We start from the raw sequence: 22,379 nt of genomic DNA, 5'->3' as shown, positions 1-22,379 counted from the left end.
AAAGACATTCCTCAAACTTTATCAGTCCAGCAAATCACGGTGAGAACCATTATGCACAAATGAAGAAAGCTTGGAACAGTGATGAACCTTCACAGCAGTCACCAGCCTCCAAAAATTACCCCAAGAACACAGTGATGACTCGTCCAGGAGGTCACAAAGGCAAAAGAACCCAGGTCACGGTCAAAAGGAATGATGTCCATCACCCCACCACTTGGTTGTCACGGCTGGTGTTCATTTCGTTCACGGAAACTAAAATATATTTTTCTCAACGCATATTTTTCACCAGACAAAAACTAGAATAGACGAGACTAAAAACCCCATTAATGAACAATAACAGCGACTAAATCAGGATGCATTTTCGTGGACTAATGAAGACGGGACAAAAAACGTAAAGACTGGGCTAAAATCTAGGGGACATTTTTGTTGACGATCAAAGACAAGACAAAAGCTAAATGATTTCTAACCGTCGATTACCGACCAAGTTCTCACAGTTCGCGGCAAAATAACTGTCATGAGCCTGTTGTTGTGTCTCCAGCAGGTGGCAGACTGGAGCCAATCCTTCAGTGTGCACACCTGCTGCCAATGTTCTCATCATTGAGCCGTGTATTCAAGGACCGACAAACTGCCTGCAGTTTATCGGATTATTGTTGACCTTGTTGCTGTTCTTGCTCAAGTGATCATTTTGTCGACCTCTTGTTCTTGTTCACGCCATAGTCGATCTTGTTCTTGTAGTACCTGTTTTTTTTGGGGGGGGGGGGGGGGGGGGGTTATAGGTCACATCTGGTTTAGTGATTTGTCTTGGTTTTTGTTTGTTTTGCGCAATTGGATTCTGGACATTTCGTTGGTTTTCTCGGTTGAGCTATTTCCTTGTCTTTTTCAAGCGCTTTTTGTGAATGTGTTGTTTTTCCTGGTTCATTTAAACAGCGTTTTCTGTTCATACTTTGTCGGTGTGCTTTTTGTTCTTGTGAATAAACCTTCTTGTTATGGAGTTTTGTTTGGTGTCTACGTTTCTAGGATCCGAAAACATTATTTGGTTTGTTTTGAACCTTGACAATAACGCTAGGTGGCGAGTTGCCAGGCACGGCTTAGTAACCGCTGCGTAAAAGTAAAACATTAATGAACGGCCATGCTTTGCAATGGGCCCAGGAGAAAGCAGGCAACCCTTGGCGCAGGTGAAATCAATCAGCGGGTTGGTCACACATGTAAACAAAACGCAGGTTTTGGTGTACCGGAAGTCGCGCATGTATTTCACCCAAAGGCTAATAGAGCGCAGGAATATGTTGGCTCGAGAATGTTGTCACATGGTTGAACAATGTACAGTATTCATTACTGCAGGAAATGGGTCTTGTAGTTCTTATCAAATAATTCACAACATAATTGGATACTATGGCTCCAGTTTAGTCACCGCAAATATCTTATTTCCATGAAAAGAACTGCTTTATTGTAATGATAAGTAATGAAAAGTAACTCATGTCATGGGTGCTTATTGACAAGATTGACACACCTGAAACACAATTTGACAGTTGGCTAATTTTGTGTTTGGGTCCTATGTGGGCCCTGCACCACATAGCACCAGTAGCACTGATGAAAAACTGTGGCCCCTTCCAGCATTTAAGCTGCCCATCCCTGATAATAAGGTCACGGTCATCTTTATTGTCAAATATGCTTTATGTATGACATGCAGCATGGATGAAATTTCTTCCTCTCCATCCTCAGCGCAAATATGCATGCAAACATGCTGTGCATTAAACACATACAGCTAAGACAAGTTAGCAGCTACACTGTATAGAAGACATACATGTAATCTGAACAGTATAAACGGTATCGACAATGTAAACAGCATAAACAATGGCACTTGTTTATGGAGCTAAAGTGAGGTAGTGCATTGTGCAATTGTGCAATACGTAGATGTCGGATGAAGCTAAGCATACACTATCATGTACAACGAATTTAACCTCCTGACGACCAGGAAAAAAAATGTTGTCCAATCACATTAATTTTGAAATTCCCCAATCTATGTGAAGTAATCGGACTACTCCGAAAAAAATTTTTGAAATCCCACTACATTTTTTAAACAGGCTCAAATACACTTAAAACAACTCAAACAACACTTAAACGTGTTCATAAGAGTCTTATAATTAAAATGCAAACAACATTTCAAGACAAAATGTGTTTGATAAAAAGTATTACTTTTCCGCTTCCCATAAAAAGTGCTTGCACTGAGGGAAGCCATTTTCTTACTTTTTCTAACCCCTACAAATTTGGTATCATTGGAAAGCACTGAATGTCCTCTTTAGAGCAACAAAAGGAGTTAATGCGATGGGATGCACTGGGTGGGAGATATTTAGGTTCACAAATGTCCTCTACAGAGGACAAATTTTAACTACTGGTAGTCAGGAGGATATACAGTTTGAGAATCCTGTCACTCGTTATTTGTATTGACCAGATAAGATACATCACAAAAATATGTAATTCCAAAAAGTGTACACTAGAGGTCATTAAAGTATAACTATATTTCTATTGCTCCATTTTATACACTATAGATGAGTCATCTTCAGTAGGTCTACATTTGCGCGCCCACACACTCTCACACTCATGCGCTCACACGATGGCACACACGGCGATACTATAAACAAAAAAAGGAACGGGAACAAGTGAACCCTAAAGAGCCTGCGTGATACCTCCAGGTCCAGGAATATCCTAGTCCATGCATGTCCAGCTCCGGGCCTGGAGGGCCACTGTCCTGTCCTCCCTGTTTTCCAGCTCTCCCGGCTGCAACACACATGATTCAGATGATCAGATCATCAGCCAGCTCTGAAGCAACATTAGAACCATCCTGATTATTTAAATCAGGTGTGTTGCTCTGCGAGAGCTGGAAAACAGGCAGGACAGCGGCCCTTGAAGACCGACTTTTGACACCCCTGTCCTCGTCTATTAAACTATGTGTGAGAGAGACAAACTTCAAAGATTAAAAAAGAATCAGAAAACGACCTGTGCAACAAAGAGGTTCGTTTGCATAGAAATGACTGAATATGCAATTCTAAGTCACTAATGTAAATTTGGTTTTGTTTACCATACAATGTCACATACAGTATATGCTGCATTAATTTTTCATAATGAATCATCGTCACACAACATTAAAGCACAGCAGAAAAAATGTACACCGACTGATTGGGGCTGTTTTTGTATACAAGTGAATATGTTCACAAATATCCACTGTATTTGTTGAAAGTATCTCATGAGGAATCACAATGTAGTGATTATACACTGATTGACACTTTGGTGGATACACTTGAAACCAATCCACAATCTTATCAAAATACCGCTTCTTCAATTTGTTTACTGATGGGTGTAGTGGTTCATGAGACTAACTTCAGTTCAAGCAGTGTGTGTTTCCTTCCCACTTCATGAAGTGCAAATGTGAGTTTGAATGACTCTTTCTGATTCTTTCTCTCTACGCACTGTGATTTACTGGTGACCAGTCCAGGATGCAGTCTGCTTTTCACTCAGTCAGCTGGAATGGGGCTCCGTCACGCTGCGACCCTAAATAAGTATTCCCTTGGTTACTGCTTGGCCTTTTATTTTTTTTAATTGACTTTTGGCAATTCCTTTTTGATGTTAAACTGAATGATGTGGATGAATTAGTAGAAGCAAGAACAATCCTGCCAGAGTTATGGAGCCTCATTTTGGCTGAGTAACTGATGATGGAATACTTTAGCCATTACCTCTTTCCAAAACAGTCGCATAACAGATTTATTTCCATCCCCACCTCATTAGACCAGAAAATCATCATACCAGCTTATCCTGGTTCTTAATAAAAACCCTCCACGAGGCGACTCATGCATGTCCACATGTGTGTGGAATAGAATAATCAAAGCTGTCTTTGACAGAGTTGAAAAAGTAGCCTGTTTATGTCAACTATCTTCAACGCTTTAGTTTTTCCAGCATAATTTGCCAATTTATCATTGAATTGTCTTTATTAAATGTATGTTTTGCAACTACATTTTCTGTTGGTGTCTCGGGATAATGTTGTCTTGCCAAGACATGAGCAGGATTGCCTTACAGTTTGTAGAACTGCTGATCCACATCATTTTCTTCATCCCAACATCTCAGCTTCCTCCCTCTGCACTTGCATATGCTCCCTCACGTGGCTGCAACAGCAGCAAGCAGCATGAGGGGCAAGAAAATAATGAGTTCATCTCCAACACGAGGGATGCAGTACTGCTGTGAATCGCTTTTTTAATCTTCATCTCATGCTTTTTTTTTCTGTGCTGGTTGACCTCGTTTGTTGTTTCTCTGTCTTTTCTTCTCCGTCTTGTTTTTTCTTCTCTTTCTGTCTTTCTTTTCCTCATTGTAGTCTGTTTTCCTCAAGAACTGCAGCATAAAGCTCAATGGGCATCTCCGACTGCTCATACATTGTATTTGCTTTCAAAATGTACCTCATGCCTTTTCACGGGTTAAGTTAATAAAAACCCACTTGAGGTCAAATATGTCACAGGAATGTTTAACTGGCCTTAGCATCATAGGAATCAACTACACAGCTGGAAAATATATATATATTATACAAGGAAATCATAACCAATTTTGCACCAAAGAAGGTCGGAAGGCAGCTCTTTTAAAAACATTTGACCATCTAACCATGAAGCAAAAGAAAGCAAGCATGCTGAGAAGCATTATTTTTGAACAATGCAAGATCTGTGTATTTTAATCTTCCGTTTGTTTCCATAGTTTAAATTGGTCTTTGTTGCCGCTGTACTCTTATTTTGCTGTAATTCAATACGTATCATTTAAAGAAAAGATCAGGTCCACTCTAGTGTGTGCGTGCACGTGTGCGTATGCGTGTTGTGAGTCTCGCACTGCGTGTCATTTAATCTTTGCATAGCTGCTGATTGTGTTTCATACACAACGAAAAATTAAATGTAAAATAAAGCACACATAAAATAATCGTCTAAGAACATGATTCAATGAAACATGTATGTAATACTAGTTACAGTGCAAAAACTGTCAAAGTTTCAAAATTAATCCACAGATGCATGGATGATGAAATCTTTTGATCTGGATTTGAAAACGTCGCCCTTTGGGTCAACTGCACATCCAGACTTTTTACCTTGCATTTGCAGTATAACAAATAATTCATTTTCACATGCTTATTTTGCACTTTTGCCTTGCGATTTGTTGACCTGAGTCAATTGAGCTCACCTACCGAGTGAACTTTTTCTTTTTTTCATTTTAAATTTAGGATGCGTGTCACATTCCAAGCAACATAGATGTGTAATACGTACTGGCATTCCTTTTAGGCTCCAGAGCATCACCATCCAGTTTCTATTATACAATAGACTGACTCTCTCTTTCTCTCTTTCGGCATTATGCTGCTTAAAATAGGAACGAGCTCTCCTTTGGGAATGGCAACGGAGCAGTGCTGTAATACCATGTGTGTGTGTATGTGTGTGTGTGTTTGTGTACTTTGAAACCATTACACACAAGGTCATTTGTAGGCAGCTTGAGAGGGACTGTTTTTATGCGGAATCTGCTCCAAGACCTGGATTGAGAGTTGATAATAGAGTTCCAATTATGCCTTCAGTCAATAAGGATACAGTAATGTTCATAATTATAAATACATTAAAACGGAGTCAGCAACAATAGGGGTGACAGGAAACAGAGACGGTTATGAAGATAAAAAAAATAATAACTGATATGTTCCTGGGTGGCCCGGTAGTCAAGTGGTTTGCGTGTCGAATTCACAGTGCAGTCGTGGGTTCGATCCCAGCTCTTGCCTTCCTGTATGGAGTTTGCATGTTCTCCCCGTGCCTGTGTGGGTTTTCTCCGGGTACTGAGGTTTCCTCGCGCATTCCAAAAACATGCATGGCAGGCTGATTGACCACTCTAAATTAGGGGTGTCAAACGTACAGCCCGCGGGATGGAACCGGCCCCCAAGGAGGTTCGATCAGACCCGCAGGATAATTTAAAAGAATATTTTAATATGGTCCAATTCATGGGAGTATCCGCTAGGGGACACAAAGATTTGATCAGAGTATAAGACAACATTGTTTTGATCAGAGAAGAAGACAACAGCAGTCTCAGTCTGTCACTGAGACAGACCCAACACAGCAGACGCGCTCAAGAACATGTGAATACTTTATTCTTGACAAATTTAATAGCACTCTCCTTATTTCGTAAGGTGTAGGCACGGATTAAATTGAGATGTTATATGCACGTGTAAATGGTTTAAACATTACTTTCTTTATGAATCTTGTTCAATCTTAAAATGCATTACTATATTTTTCAATACCAATTATTTGTTTTGTGCCTTCGTACAATCAGTGGGATCTGTTGCAATGCATATGCAGTAAATATACAGTAAATATTCCCATCCCCGGAATTTTATGGAAAGAAATATCCTTCACCCGAAATAAAAACCTGCGCATTAACATTTTGACTACATGTTACCGGAACTTGCGTAAGCGGAAATTCCACTACCCGTAACCCGGATGGAGGTGTAATGCCGCGGGAGCTTAAATACACGCAACGCCCACCCGATGCGATGGAAAAGACACAACGCTGAAACAAGTTTTCATCTCGCATTTTTCGATCATCAGATTCTAAACGACGATGTGTAAGTGAGTTTTTAGTGCCGTGCGTTTTACTGTCATTGTGAATGATTTTAACTTTATTCACTTACGTCCTGTAGAACGCGGCACTAGCTTAAAAGCAGCACCCACTCGACACGGCTGAAGAAACGTGTTCGCTTTGCCGTTTTTATTCATCAGATTCGAAACGCATACGTGTAAGTGACTTTTTATTGGCGTTTTACTGTAATTGCGAACGATTTTAACTTTATTCACTTACGTTGTGTAGATCATGGCATCGAAACGTAGAAGAACTGTAATGACTGGAGCGGAGCGAGTGAAATGCATCCGTTTGAGCGAGGCTGGACACAAAGTTAAAAACATCCAAATCTACGAAACTTTAAAAAACAAGGCATCGATTCAACTCCTGATGACAAGCCACCATCCAGCAAGGAAGCAATGCAAATGGCAACAAAAATCCTTCAGTATGCACAAGAATTACCAGACATCGGTGATCAACGGGACAGTTACTTGCAACTAGCAAGAAAACTGTATGACACGCAGGCAAACATTGTCATTAAACCAAAGAATGCATCCAACAAAACAATCCAAAATACACATTTTTTTCCCAAGACAGAAAAAAATAAACATTAAAATACTGTACGTATTTTACTTTTGTGATTTTTTTGGGATACACCTGTATTGCAGTTTTTGTTCAGTATATTTTTGTATTTTATTGATTGTGTTGTTACACGTGCATTTTGTCAACATACTTGCAGGTTCATAAAGGACATGTACCATGCTCATTTCCCAAATGAGGAATTTCTGTTATCAGGACAAATTGGACAGCGCAAACACGAGTCCGTACTAGAGAATATTTACTGTATGTGAATGATAAAAGTAAATTGCACATTTCTCCAAGGCAGGGGTGCCCAAACTTTTCGGATCGAAGATCTACTTTTCGATCAACTAACCTCCCGGGATCTACCCTTGCCGGCACGAGCGCGCACACACACACGCGCGCACACACACACACACGCCATGATGAGAAACGTTTCATCTCTGACTCTAACCCATGACTTGTGCTTATGGCCTGGGACTCTTCCTAGCAACATGAGACTCACTTTAGCAAAGTTATTTGAATTTGTGAACAACTCTTGCATGAACCCGTGACACATATGCTGGTGTAAAACACACATGCCGTGCACACATGTGCCAGAGACACACCCCAACAGGCAAACATGTTGATAATTAGAGCCTTGTTATTGAAACGTGCCATTGCGACAATTAACACCCGAATGTGTGTTTCTAGTGATGGGAGGTAAGGTGTTTGCTGTGGTGCAAGGGGGTTCAAGTTCGATATCACTTCAAGAGTTCCTGCAAGGACACACCTACTGAGGCGCAACGCACTAAGACCACCTCCTGTCAAACCATTTTCCAAGCCTGGTAAAAGCCAGGCAATCAGAGAGTAAAAGGAGCGATTTGTCAAAATGTTGGACTCCTTTCGCCTGCTGTACAGTCGATATAAAGTCTATACAGCCTTGTGTAAATGCCAGGTGTTTGTGATAAAAATGAGGCCACGATTAATAATTTCATAACATTTCAAAGCGTTAATGTGACCGACTGTTTCTTCACCCTCCTCCCAAAAATAAAATAAAAATAAATGGCATACCTGCAGTGAGCTGTGGTGGTGGCAGCCTTGTGTGCTGTTTTTCTAGAGCTCTGATTCGGGTTTTCATCAAGGTGGAGGTACTTTGGACAGTTTCAAACAGCAGTCAGTGTGAGCATGACCCTTTAGGCTTCTGTGGAAAAGCAACAAAAAATGTCAGGAAAAGCCCAATACAACATCCGAAATTAATTTGGCCTTCATCAGGTGTCCCTTAAAACAGTGGCAGGTGTGTGCTGACTTCCACTGAACCTAAGTTTGAATGTGATTGGTTCATTCTGAATAAAAGCCCGGCATTTGAACTGTGGTGTTGTAGTGCCTTGATCAGTCATGTGGTCGAATGGTTTGTTCAAAATTTTGAAATGTGTATTTAGGACAATGTTTTCATACTAGTGTTGATAAAAGGGACATTTTCCAAGAGCAATCATTTATTTTCAGGGGGAAAAAAAACTATAATTTGTTTAATAAATTTTCCAGTTATCAGGAACTGTTTCAGATTTTCTCCAGAGCAGTAGAATGTTGTATCATCAGCAAATAGGACACATTTAAATTGTTTGGAGACACTTCAGATATCATTTATATATAAGATGAATAGTTTAGGACCAAGCACAGACCCCTGAGGAACCCCATGAGTGATTTTAAGTTGATTTGATTTTTTTATTGTTGAACTGCACATACTGATGATATCTGTTATCTAAATAGCTTTTTATCCATTTATATGCTACGCCTCTAATGCCATATCTCTTTAATGTATTCAATAATATACTGTGATTATATCGTGTCAATCGGGGTAATAGGAGACAATGATACCTGAAGTGTGTGGTTTATGTCCAGCCTACTTCGTAATTTTGTTTTGGTCGCCGTCGCTGCAGAAACCCCCCACTTCAAACAGGTAGGATGTGGGAAATAGCAACAGTGATGTTATGGCGATCTCAGGGTATTCAGCCATAACTTTCATCCAGAACACCGGCAGAGGTGTTGTCTCGAACGTACTTTTAAGGCCGCCGTCATTTGCGATCTCCAGCAGTTTTTTAAACAAATTTTGCAAGCTCCTGCGTTTTGTTTTAGCGTAATCGATTTCGTGACGGAAAACGTGCCTTGACGTGCGTCAAGAGTGACACAGATGGATGGAACAGAGAATCTGGCAAATTATAAAAATATAAAACATCTTTCGTATTCTGAAATAAATAAAACGGAATTAAGGTAAATTATTTATTCTTTCTGTGCGGCCTGGTACCAAATAACCGGGTGTTACGGACCTCTGCATTAGGTTATTTATTGTATTTGTCAATCTCTCGATTTTACTGCATCTAAGAGCTTTGTCTACATATATTGCAACCCCCCCCCCTGCTTTTTGTGTTCCCTATTTGTTGCAAACATTTCATATCCTTCTATTTTCATTTCACTTGTTTTTTCATCGTCAAGCCAAGTTTCTGATATGGAAATTATTTTACATTTATTGAATTTAGTCAAGTATTATGAAGTTTTTTTCAAATAGAGATATGTACTGTTTAAGTGTATATTACTGTAGTTTACCAAAAGAAGATGCAACTTGAACACATTCATCTTCGACCTGACACATATGTTGGCTCCGTTGAGCCCATCACGCAGGTAAGTCAAATTGAGGTTGTGCTGTGGTGGTGCATAAATGAAATATCCTCGCATATAACTGTACATAGAGCTGGGCGATATGCTGATATACTGTACATCACGATGGCGATAGAAAAGTTTCTATCGTGTCACTTTTCTCATTTTGCATCGATCGTCATTTGACACATGCATTTTCACAGCAAAATGTGAGTAATAAGAACAACAGCCAAAGCTTGATTTGATAGGCAAAAACTTTCACTTGACATTCTTATGCCACACAATTACCATCAGGTGGAAGACTGAACAACACAGGGAAGTGAGTCATAAGTCATAGTTATCACACATTACAACTGTAAGGTGCAACATTAAACAGTAAAACAGTAAATGAAAACGGGCTCCTTTTTCTCGAATTGGAGAGCCGGTTATTTTTGACCATTTGACAGATTTTTGAAGGCCGACAGAAAATTCAGTTCTGAAGCTAAAGCACCGACCAGAAGAAAACTTGTATCCACTTTTTTCATCATCAGGATGAAAGTATTTCTTCTTTTTACCATACCAATTGCGGTAATGCATTTTGAATACGTTGTATCTCTTTTCTTGTACAAAATGTTTGGCCAGCCCTAATAGAATGTGGAAAATCCCCATTTTGTAACTTGATCACACAGGCAGATGTCGGTTCTGACAGATTACATTCAAATAATATTATGGTGCCAATTGTTTCATTTGCCTGAAAAGGGCTTTTGTCTTCTCTGCCCTGTCTGTCATCATGGAACTTGTTGCAAAAGGACTGGAAACAAACGGGACTTATCTCAGTCAATGACTTTGAATCCGGACTGAGTGCAAAGAAGACAGCCTCCTTAACCTGTAACGGTTTTTTTCTAATTTGGATGACATTTTGAAGGGTTGCAACTGTAACTTGTGTTGGCATGTACATGTGTGTCATTTGAAGTGTGTTGCAACATTTTGCTGCTTCCTGGCCAGGACAACCTTGAAAAATATTGTATCATGTAAAACTAAATTGAGAGCCCGTTGTACAGTGTTTTCGTTTTAAATATCATCTGTTTTACTTTTCGTTTGCAATATGGTGCATGAGGGAGTTCTAACTTTTAATTCTGACTTGGGATTTTTATCTTGCCCTGAGCTCAATGGCAAAAAGGCTATTAAGGGGGAAACAAAGTGATGTACAAAATGTTTCAAGGGCATAACAGTGTTGAAAATAGTTTCCATTACACCACGGCTGCACATGCAAATTTGTGAGCCAACCTGAGAACTTTTTTTTTTTTTGATAAGTGAAATATTTGTTCATTGTTGTATGCCTTAAAATTCGCACAGGCTAATACAACAAATTGTGTCAGACAAACCTTGAGGGATCATAACAAAGTAACAACATCAGGCTTGTAGCGTGTATCAGAAAAACAGGTGCATATGAGGGCAAAATGAAGGTTACCATTGTCTTCGGTGCAAAAAAAAAAAAAAATCTCGAAAATTCTTGTCACGCGGACCAGCGTCACGTTGCCAGCCAATCACACACACCGCCAAAGACCTTCTACAAGTCGGCGTGCCTTATAAATAGCAGAAAGCTGCAAGACATGAAGTCACTCTCCAGACAGGGATCACCTCCGATCATCGTCTAAGTGTGGGAGACTTTCTTGTCCGAAAATGAATTCCAACCGCTTCAGACTTACTGCGGCGCTGTGTGAGTATTCGCTGATTCCCTGATGAAATCCGAATGAGGAGGGATGATTGAGCATAATCGATGCTAACGTGTTTTTGACTGTGTTGTGTCATTGACAAACCACCTTACTCTCAAAATATGCCCATGTCATTTCTTTGATCGAAAGACAATTTTTGTTTTCCACAGTGCTGGCAGCAACCGGTTTGCTCCTCACAGCAGGTGACTGTCAAAGTCTGTCCAATATTCATTGGGTAGTTCCTATTTTTTGAAAAATAACTCATTCCAATTTTTAATATTTTGCAGTTGCTGAATCTAAGAACCGAGCGACCACCTGTGATAATGACGACAGGAACGTCCAACGCTTAGACTGCGGTAAGACTTGAGCCATTCTTATTTAAACCTTCACTGACTTAAAGTTCTTTGATTTCCTGATCTAAAAGAGTCATGGTCAGATGAACATTTCCCCATGTTGATTGCTGTCTGTCTTGGTGTGACAGGTCATGGCGTAATCAGTGTGATTGACTCGGTGTATGGTTGCTCAAACTCGTGGGTCTGCACTGATGAGGGCCAATCTGATCAAAACCTGGCCAACACAAGCTCGAGTCAGGAACGCACCGTGGACGAACTCAAGACGAAGTATGCATCGGTGCCAAGTTGTGAGAATTGAAACGTGCTTGTTTTGTTCAGATGATGAAAATGTATGGGAAGATCTGAAAATCCATTTCTCACCCAGCCTAATCTTCGCAACAACTTTTTGTGCGCAGATGCAATGACAGGAAATCATGTGAAGTGAGCCTGACTGGTTTCCACACTCGTGGTACCTGTGTTGGCGCCTTCAAATATCTGCAGACCACCTTTACCTGCCTGGAACCAAGTATGTCTCCGACATTCTGTGAAGATTATACACAATTCCATAACTAACATTGAATTTACTCCGACAGTGACTGTGGTGGCTTGTCAGGGGGCCATGGCACACTTGGATTGTGGTAAGAACTTTTTATATTATTTGAGAGGTTTTTTCCCCCCTCTTGAGGACTAGTAAATACCAATACGATACAGAATTATTGTAAATGAAAATTAGGCCATACCTGCCTGATGATATTGATAATGCTTGACAAAAATGGCATGTTCAACAGGTGTGTACACACAATAAAATGGCTTGCGCCATTAAACAGCCATAGATATGGCTATACTATGCAATAACTTTGATTGGTGCAGCTTAGCCTGTTTGACTCAAGTTTTTCTATTCTGGAACGAAAAGACTCTGACAAATTACAGTACCAAAGGGGCTTTTGAGCTGGCTGGACAGTCTCATTCCATGAAATCCAGAGCCCAATGATTCCGGATATCTCAAATCAAGATTCAAGTGGTTACAATCAATGTCTACTCTTCCATTTCATCACCACCGTTCTTTCCCCTCATCCCAACGGCAGGTTTGGGCCACGTTATCACCATCAATGGTGCAGCCTACGGACGCCGCAACCAGACCACCTGCTCCGAGGGAAGGCCCTTTCATCAGCGCCAAAACGTCGAGTGCATGCAGCTATCAACTGCCATGGTTTTCAAAATGTACAGTAGCACAATCTTTTTGTTTCTCCATCCCTGAAACTAAGCCCATTTTCCTCATTCATAGGTGTAAGGGGAAAACCACCTGTTCAGTCCCAGCCAGCAATGCAGTGTTCACCAACCCATGTCAAGGCACCTACAAGTACTTGGAGATTTCCTACGCATGCAAACGTAAGTATGTTAGCTGCATTAAAGAGTGGTCAGTGTTGTAATTTGAATATTAAAATGGCTACCCATTAAAGGCCAGCCTTCAAGTTTTTTTTTACTAATTGTATGGATGTATCAGTTTTCAAAAGCATTTCTTGGACTTCAGCTTGCACTGACTTTTCTTTCTCTCCCCAGCTCCTGAGGCTGATGACCCGGGTGTCCTCTAAACGGTTCTGCCATTTGGTCTGGCTTCCATTCGAGCGAATTATTCAAAGGCTCAGCCCGCTCCTTAATTTAGTTTCCGCCAGACGTTCACGTATTTCGGTATCGCGTGATGAAAGCACCTTGCCAGTTTCCGGGTTTGCGTCCTGCTCAAGGCCATTCCTTCACTAATAAATATAGCCATCACAATGAAAACATTTGTTGTCTCTGCTGTTTTTCTTCCTGTATAAGGACAACTTATTTGATCTATGATAAAAAAAATGTTGGTTTGTCAAAGCATTATTGGTGAAAATAAGCTTTCATTCTTGGTTACTGACTTGATGCACAATGACTGAACCAAGTTGGATGCTAAATAGTATTCCCACATACCTGCACAACATCCCTGTTGGGCTTTCACGCACTTGCCCGAAAAGATGACGACATAATTGTCACTCCTGACTTTTGTCAGTAGGTGGTGTCTTGTTTTAAAAACAAACTGAATAATTTGGAACAGATTTTATTAACTTTCACAAATTCTTACGAACATCAACCACAAACAGCCTTTACATGCAAATGCAATATAAACTAGAAAAAAAACACGTTTTATTTTTCTTCCATCAGTGCAAATACTTTTAACAATTTATAATGTATCAACTGTGTACAACCTTAACTTCAAAACCTATTGGGCAAACTGAAAGAAATGAAAGTGGCAGTTATGTTCAAGCTTTCATTCATTTTCTACGCTTATCCCCATTAAGTTTTGTGAGTGAGCTGGAGCCTGTCCTACATGCCTTTGGGTGAGGGTTTTCCCAGCTAATATCAGCGCATTTGCACTTTCACACCTCGGGAAATATATATATATTTTTAACAAATTAAAAAGTTCAACAGACGTGAGAATCTTGGGGAAATTTGGAAGGAAGGTGGAGTACCTGCAGAACACCCATGCAATCACTGAAAAAGAAAAAGCCAACTTCACATGCAAAGAACCTCATAACTGTGTGACGTGCTATAATCAATCATACATTTTCCTGCCCCTTCTGCTGTCCCAGTCTCAGAAAGTCCTTCTTTTTTGGACCTTGCATGCAAATGCATGCTCTGCAACATATACAATGAACACTCTCAAAATAATTGTTTGCAGCAATTTTAAAGTCATGTCATGGTAAACATTTTGTTCTGATTAAATGTGTAATTGTAATTGCGGCTTTTCCCCTCTTAATATTCGGATTTAATAATTAACATTTTCAACGTCCTCTTCCCATGTATTATTATTATTATTTTTACAAACACAACCAATAAATAATATTACGGGAAGCAATATTCATTATACATTTATTGCACTTACAATAACGACAAATGAAGTGAATTAATATGAAAGTCAGCACATTTATGTGGTTCAGTTCCAAACACGTAGTCATATATATACTGTATATATATCCATCCATCCATTTTCCGAACCGCTTGATCCTCACTAGGGTCGCGGGGGGTGCTGGAGCCTATCCCAGCCGTCTCCGGGCAGTAGGCGGGGGACACCCTGAATCAGTTGCCAGCCAATCGCAGGGCACACAGAGACGAACAACCATCCACGCCCACACTCACACCTAGGGACAATTTAGAGCGTCCAATCAGCCTGCCATGCATGTTTTTGGAATGTGGGAGGAAACCGGAGCACCCGGAGAAAACCCACGCAGGCCCAGGGAGAACATGCAAACTCCACACAGGGAGGCCGGAGCTGGAATCGAACCCGGTACCTCTGCACTGTGAAGCCGACGCGCTAACCACTGGACTACCAGGCCGCCCCTGTGTGTGTGTGTGTGTGTATGTGTGTGTGTGTATATATATATATATATATATATATATATATATATATATATACACACACACATACACTGTATATACATATCAACATGGAAGTTGACACAATTTCACGCTGGGGAAAAAATAAAGATAGATTGTCATTTATTTATTCTAGAAGCAAAGGGCTACAATAAACAGCAGATAATGTATTTGTGAAATAAGGTTTTTTATTTTTCACCTTTAAGTCCACATTATCCATCCCGAGTTTCAACTATTGGACAACATCAATCTATTTTCCAATCCGCCTTATCATCACAAGGGTCGCAGGGGGTGCTGGAGCCTATCCCAGCTGCCTCTGGGCAGTAGGTGGGGGACACCCTGAACGAGTTGCCAACTAATCACAGGACACATAGAGACGAACAAACATCTGCGCTCACACTCACACCTTGGGACAATTTAGAGTGTTCAATCAGCCTGCCATGCATGTTTTTGGAATGTGGAAGGAAACCGAGCACCCGGAGAAAAACCACACAGGCCCGGTGATTATTCTACTATTCTAAAAACGTGTAAGATTTAGCACACCATACAGTAAGATTCAGTCCTGTATGTCTGACCTGAGTGATTCAGGCGATGCTGAACATGACAATTTCTCAATCAACTGTTTAGAACAGAAACAAAGTAAACTTGAGTAATTGTATCATCTTTGAGGGAATTTGGGTTGATATGATAGTGTGCTGAGAGGAGGTATGTGGTGCCAACTGGGGATTAGGATGTGCAACACTTCAGTCTTCCAATCTTGGTTCGTGATTATCAGCCAGGCTTCACAAGAGATTCAACAGGTTTCAGCGACAAATCGAACATATTTAATGATTTGAATATTTTGAGAGGTGAAGCTCAAAAAACAAAAATGCGCATTTGTTCAGTTTGCGGTGGAGGGAAACCCAGCCCACAATATCTGCACAACAGGAACACATTGAACATTTACACAGTCACAAATGCTTCATTTACACTCCATATGTACAGTTTAAAAATATATATTTAAAAAATGTCAACAACTTAAGTTTCCTTCCCATGCAACACAGAAGGCATCTTTTCAACAGAAAATATTTTAGTGTCACAGAGGAATTCCAAAAGCATTTATCTGACAAAAACACAACAAAGCAACAATCTAAGGATAAAACATTTGAACATTATGTAGGATTTGTTGAATCAACAACATTCTGCATTGTTCAACTTTAGGACACAACCTAATCTTTTAACTCATTGATATTTGTGCACATTATTTGTAATTTTCCTTCCTAATTTTGCACACATTATTCCTATTTTCCATACCTTGTCTTGCAGCTAAAAATGTTTTTCTTGAGAAATGTGGCCCATGCTTTTGAAAACGTTTTTGTAAAAAAAGGCATTGCATGAGAAATGGTCGAGGAAGTCTGTCTTTTTATTCACATCGTTACGTTCTGTGTGACAATCTAAAAAGGCAAACTGGACATACGTACTTTGCACTTTGGAAAAACAAAATGAAAATAAAGAGAAGGAAAAACACAGTCCAGCCACATATTAACCCATTAAATAAATCCGACGTTGAAGTCATTTACTGTATGTTTTTTCTTAGATCTTTTTAAAAGTTGAATCCTTCAGAGTCCTACAAGGCGACGAGAGTCTTTTAAATACCAAATAATTCAGAGATGCTGCATGCTTAGTGTCTGGGACCACTCAGGCGGGGGATACCTTGGGAGAGACAAGAAGACAAAATATGTCAGTGAGTCTTGCTTTAACCCTTTTCTTCATGACACATACCCAACCCGACATCAAAGGTTACCATCAATTCTCAGATGCATACAATGAAATAGAAAGAGTCCAAGTAACCCACCTGGAGTGGACAAGAGTGGAGGGCGAGAACCTTTGAGGGAGGGTGGAGCCCCTCTCATGGCATGGGACCCTCTTGGGCCCTGGTGACGAGGGGGGAGGGGCTGCATGAGGGGGCTGCATAGCAAACTGGAGCCACCATAAGAGTTGTGCAAGGATGGCGGTTGTTGCAAAGAGAGCAGTGGGGGAGGCTTGGTTTTCGTATGAGAACCTAAAAGTGAGGAATCCAAACGTCGAAATGTTACAATTATTGTAAAAATGACCGATTCGACTCCCTTGGTTTTTCCATATGTCGCCGTACAGTACCTCAAAAAACACTTAACTCTGCCCAAGTCACACTAGAATGGGCAACGGTTAACTGCAGTAGTGTAGTAAGCGTAAATGTTCGTTGAAAAACAAGGCAAAGGTTTTAGCCCTCAAAAGTATATCAGCATAATTATTGTAAGCCACTGTCACACTGCACTTCAATATAGAATTGTACTGAATGACTCAATATAAATATATACTACACATAAATTTTAAAACGGTTGCACTGCACTCACAAAGTTGATTCAAATTTAACAGTACTGCATTAAAAGGTTTAGGCCACAAACATAACACTTTTTTAGCATTCAATTAACTGATTCTTTCGACTTTGCTAGAGGGAAACCATATCACTTGTATTACTGATAAAACCATATAAATGTACAACCAACCACCTGACCATCTTACATATACTGTACATGACTGCCACTGCATTGGATTGTTGAGTAATCCAATTTTTGTCCAGGGCTCCAGTCTATCATTTTTCTTCCTTTTAAACTAGGAGCACATTGGCTCCTAACTTGACATTTTAACAGATTTGTCATAATAAACCATCAATGCTTGTAAAATGATTCAAGTATGGAAAAACTGCAATTCCAGTTTCCAAGCATTTGCTTTGGTTGGCGACATAGAACCGACTCGGGCCCGTGTTGTGAGGTATTCACCTGGTGAAGGTAAAAGTGGCATCGGTATGGGCGGAGGACAGTCCATTAGCGGGCGCCGTGCCTCACTTGCGCACTGAGGCGGCCCAAGCGGGGTCGGGAGAAGGGGAGGCGGCTTTCCCGGTCCAGAAGAGAACATTTTGCCCTTCTGTTCCCTGCTGTTGCTCGCTGGTGACAAAACCCAGGTAGAGTTAAAGAGATCTCAGGAGAAGAACAGAACCATCAGTGTCGCTGACACGACTGAGCGGCGGCACACCTCTTAAGTGTTCTTGCCGGGCGCGGACAAACGCTAGGACGGTTTCCAGCTCCTCGGCATAAACATGCACGCCATCGGACAACTGCTGGAGGGACTGGCGGATCTCCGAGGAAACAAGGTGGCGCTCAATCTTTTCCCGATCCAGAAATTCCCCAAGCAACTGTGAGGCCTGCGGGGTCCCTTTGTTTACTTTCCTTCCCAACTCCGCGTCTGTGCTCTGCTGCAACAAAATCCATGGCCTGCTCTTTGGGCATGTTGCGGTGGACTGTGGGTGAAAGTGGAGGGTTAACACCCACTCCAAATACCGCCTCATATGCAACACATGCTGCATACCTTTCTCATCCATCCATCCATTTTCCGAACCGCTTGATCCTCACTAGGGTCGCGGGGGGTGCTGGAGCCTATCCCAGCCGTCTCCGGGCAGTAGGCGGGGGACACCCTGAATCAGTTGCCAGCCAATCGCAGGGCACACAGAGACGAACAACCATCCACGCCCACACTCACACCTAGGGACAATGTAGAGCTTCCAATCAGCCTGCCATGCATGTTTTTTGGAATGTGGGAGGAAACCGGAGCACCCGGAGAAAACCCACGCAGGACCGGGGAGAACATGCAAACTCCACACAGGAAGGCCGGAGCTGGAATCGAACCCGGCACCTCTGCACTGTGAAGCCGACGTGCTAACCACTGGACTACCGGGCCGCCCATACCTTTCTCATGCGTTCAAGTAAACAATCACCCTGGTTGTTGAGTTCACAGAAAGAAAAAAAAGGTTGCCATTTACATTGGTTTCCTATTTCAAATGTTGACTGCAAGCATGGCCACTTAGTTGTGCTGCTGCATTCTTTTTGCCATCGAATTTGGCCATATTTGTTTTGTGGTCATCTGTTCTGGGGGGAAAAAAATCAAAGAAAGAAATGAAAAATGAATCAGACAAGAGCAATAAAGGCGAGCAGGAGTGTCGTTCTTTTTCCAGATCATAAGCTATTCTTTTTAAAATGTATTTTCCTGAGAAAAAAAATACATAGAGAGAGTTGGTTGTAAAGAGAGTTTGCAAGTTAAAATGTACCATATTGATAGCAGAGACGCTTAAGGTATCATGCACTCATGACTAACCACTAAAAATCCATTGATGTCAAGCTTTTCTTTTTTTTCTTTTTTTTGAATAACTTTTCATTGTCATGAGTTTTCTTGTGGGGAAGATGATTATTTCAACATAAGTTTGTAGAGGGACTAGGGAACAAGCCAGTCTGTAGAAACTGTGCAATTTTGGTGCAGGTTGGGAAATGTGTTTTCATCATATATTAGGTGTTCTCAATACTCTTGTCACTGAATAATGCATGAATCCTAATGACATTTAAACATTTATATTATTCAGATTCAGAAAACTTTATTTATCCCCATGGGGTAATTTGGACTTGACAGGCACGCTCTGCACAAGAAACATGAAAAACAATGACGAACATGGGATACAGTGCGAAGGGCCTGTCGGTACTCGCCGTATGTACAGGCCCCCGAAATCTTAGTTGAGAAAGTAAACACTAGGCAAGGAGAGGGAAAAAAAATGCTCGAACTATCCTCTTCTGAGGATAATTTAAGTCTTGGAGAAAAAAAATCCCTGCACATGCATATTAGGCAATCTTCTGGGTTGTTTTGCACCAAACAACCCAGAAAATTGGGTCAATTGACCCAAGTAACCCGTTGGTCTCTTTTAGATCCAAACTGGGTTCTTTTTTGACCCAACAGCCTGTGATTGCTAACCCCTGGGATGGATTCCCTTAACAGGTAACTTTGTGCTCGAAAAGCTACACACGCCACCAGTTTAATTTAGCTCCCCATTTCCCCACATTATGATATGTAAGAGCTCATCTGAATGCACCAAAATTTACTGTATGCAGACAAACACTCAAGACAGTTTAGAGTGAGGAAGCGGTCTCTGCTTGAGGCCAAAATTGGTCCAGCGCAGTTTGTATTAGTTGCCATTCCAGTGCTTCCTTCTACGTTGGTTTTTATTCCTGGAATTAGTACAAATCTCACCATAAAAACATACATTTTATTAAAGCTACAAGCTACGTGAGACATGAGCATACTGACTGGTCTAGCTGTGCCGTTCTTCTCATCAAAATAAAAACCTTTGTTCATTCCAAAGATGTCAACATCACTGTGCAGTGTGCCCTATAACAGAACAATTCTGAGTTTGTGAATTTATGAGAATGTCTTCACACAATAATCAGAAATCTGAACCTCACTGGCGCGGCAATGGCCTCATTTATCCCGCATGCATAAATAGGTCACTTCTCAAGTAGGCATCGGTCATCATTGCAGCTGTAAAATTATTATTCTATCAAAATATGTAGGTCATATCAACACAATGCTGAGCACAGGTGATTATTAAAATTAGGTTAAAGTGTAATGGTTGATCACTGGCGAGAATATGTTCATTCAAAAATGTATGTATCACTACAATACATAAACTGAACAAATGCCAGGGTGCTGGTTTTGTGGTAAAATATTCAATCACCTTATTTGCTTGAAAATGCTAATTTCTTAATTATGAACATGTTTATGTTCATCTATCTATCCCAGCGGATTATAATGAAAAGTAGAACAGTTCCTCCCATAGATGGCAGAAAGTATATCAAAACTATGTATCCAGTTGTTGCCATTCAACAGAATAAACCATAGGTGTCAAACTCAGGTCCTGAAGGGCCGCTGTCCTGCAGGTTTTCCAAGTCTCCCTGTTCCAACACACCTGATTCATCAGCAAGCTCTGCGCAAGCCTGAAATTGAACCTGTTCATTTGAATCAGATGTGTTGCAATAGGGAGACTTGTAAAAACATGCAGGGCAGCGGCCCTCCAGGACCTGAGTTTGACACCTATGGTAAACTGTGGGTTCCTGTAAGTATATTAGACTTGCGGTAAATTAAATAAAACCAGATTTCACCCTGAGGAAGTCACTTTGTGACTAAATTGAGACGAGATCACTGCTCCAGAATTCATACTTTTTGTGACAGCTTTATGGTGTACTGCGGGGGTTTCTTATACCTTGGCTCATACAGAATATACAACAATAACACCCCCTTCTATTTTATTTTAATTTTTTCGCCCGTTAACCATTTTCAGTCATTCGTTATTCTCGCAGTCGTCCTCAAGCAGCCGGTGACATCATTCCCCTTTCACCCACTTCTCTCTCGGCTGCAGTGCGAGGTAACCTGCGGTCAAAACGAGACGCATTCACGCGCTCTCCCACGTCTCCGAGATCCGAGAGCCGCATTGTGACTGACTTGACTTTTGGTTTGAATTCAACGCTAAAACAGCCGACTTGGACGAAAACGTTTCAATGTCAGCACATAGTCACAAAAATAGTCACGGAGTGTCGGTCTTTTTGTTGTTGTTGTTGTTTTTTTGTTTTTTTTTGGTGGCAAGGCAAAATTGCGGTCAGTGTGTTTCTCGATATACGGTGCCCAACGTCGTCTTTTTTAAAGGTCCGTGTTGCATGTTACCTTTACCTTTAGAAGCATTCCGTTCAGAAAAGAACGACGTCTTAATGTCCATTTATTTGTTATCCCCGACAGTAATTGAATGCCACACGCGGACTGTCTCTGAAGCTGATGGAGTCAGACAAAATGCATTTTATACGCAGAATATCATCAGAAGTCGTTTTAGGTTCAAGATTCACGGCGTTTTATGATCAACATTCCTCTGATTGATATCACATCATAACTATTACTTTGAAGTGACGTTCAAATTATTTTGCCAAACAGCTAGGTAGAAAACATTGTGACTCTTTTATGTAAAAAAATAAAAAGAACAACAACAAAAAAACAAATATTTTAAACACATTTTGCAGCATCGTTATGGCAATAGCTCGGAGCCCATTCTCATGAATCTGCCTCGCTCAGTGCCTGGTGAGGTTACTATCGGTCAAAGCACCGTTCCTCCTTCACTGGCAGCTCTGAGGTTACTATCGGTCAAAGATTTCCATCCTCCTCCGTTTCTTACTGAGGTTTTACTAGGCGTCGCCTGCATGTAATTATACCTGTGTTTTCAGTCGGCTGCGTACCGCAATTAGGATGTTTTTTG

At 40.9% G+C, this 22,379-nt stretch overlaps 1 protein-coding gene, 1 long non-coding RNA gene and 1 pseudogene across 4 annotated transcripts; 2 read left to right on the top strand and 1 right to left on the bottom strand.

The window, feature by feature from the left end:
- The first annotated feature begins 6,484 nt into the window (after positions 1 to 6,484).
- Positions 6,485 to 8,534, top strand: LOC147200336 (uncharacterized). Its single transcript, XR_015101866.1, has 3 exons — positions 6,485 to 6,613; positions 6,689 to 6,784; positions 6,856 to 8,534. It is a non-coding gene; the product is annotated as an uncharacterized LOC147200336 (long non-coding RNA).
- A 2,896-nt stretch (positions 8,535 to 11,430) lies between these two features.
- LOC147200335 (L-rhamnose-binding lectin CSL2-like) lies at positions 11,431 to 13,629 on the top strand. Of its 2 annotated transcripts, none has more exons than XM_086120235.1 (9): positions 11,431 to 11,518; positions 11,684 to 11,716; positions 11,801 to 11,869; positions 11,995 to 12,133; positions 12,262 to 12,371; positions 12,439 to 12,483; positions 12,931 to 13,066; positions 13,131 to 13,234; positions 13,406 to 13,629. In XM_086120235.1, the coding sequence occupies exons 1-9, from the start codon at positions 11,482 to 11,484 to the stop codon at positions 13,435 to 13,437; spliced, it is 705 nt and encodes a 234-aa protein (XP_085976361.1). In that variant the 5' UTR covers positions 11,431 to 11,481; the 3' UTR covers positions 13,438 to 13,629. The 2 variants fall into 2 exon arrangements, with proteins under 2 accessions (XP_085976361.1, XP_085976360.1); XM_086120234.1 differs by having other exon boundaries at positions 11,433 to 11,518; positions 11,684 to 11,728.
- Positions 13,630 to 15,760: 2,131 nt separating this feature from the next.
- LOC147200334 (uncharacterized) lies at positions 15,761 to 21,570 on the bottom strand (annotated as a pseudogene). The gene is made up of 5 exons (XR_015101732.1): positions 21,509 to 21,570; positions 18,296 to 18,628; positions 18,043 to 18,207; positions 17,079 to 17,285; positions 15,761 to 16,936 (listed from the first exon to the last, which is right to left on the bottom strand). The product of XR_015101732.1 is annotated as an uncharacterized LOC147200334 (transcript).
- Between the last annotated feature and the right edge of the window lie 809 nt (positions 21,571 to 22,379).

This window comes from Hippocampus guttulatus, chromosome 9 (genome assembly GCF_054856545.1).
Source record: "Hippocampus guttulatus isolate MCC_2025c chromosome 9, RoL_Hgut_1.0, whole genome shotgun sequence".
In the NCBI taxonomy this organism is placed as follows: Eukaryota; Metazoa; Chordata; class Actinopteri; order Syngnathiformes; family Syngnathidae; genus Hippocampus; species Hippocampus guttulatus.
Note: the sequence above shows the minus strand (reverse complement) of the source record. Positions and strands in the feature narration are given on the sequence as shown.

Excerpts from the sequence above, each read along its gene's own strand:
- LOC147200335 (XM_086120234.1), top strand. The coding sequence starts at position 11,482 with ATGAATTCCAACCGCTTCAGACTTACTGCGGCGCTGT. Across the intron at positions 11,870-11,994 it reads CGTCCAACGCTTAGACTGCG|GTCATGGCGTAATCAGTGTG; the intron begins GTAAGACTTGAG and ends TTGGTGTGACAG. Across the intron at positions 12,134-12,261 it reads GTGGACGAACTCAAGACGAA|ATGCAATGACAGGAAATCAT; the intron begins GTATGCATCGGT and ends TTTTGTGCGCAG.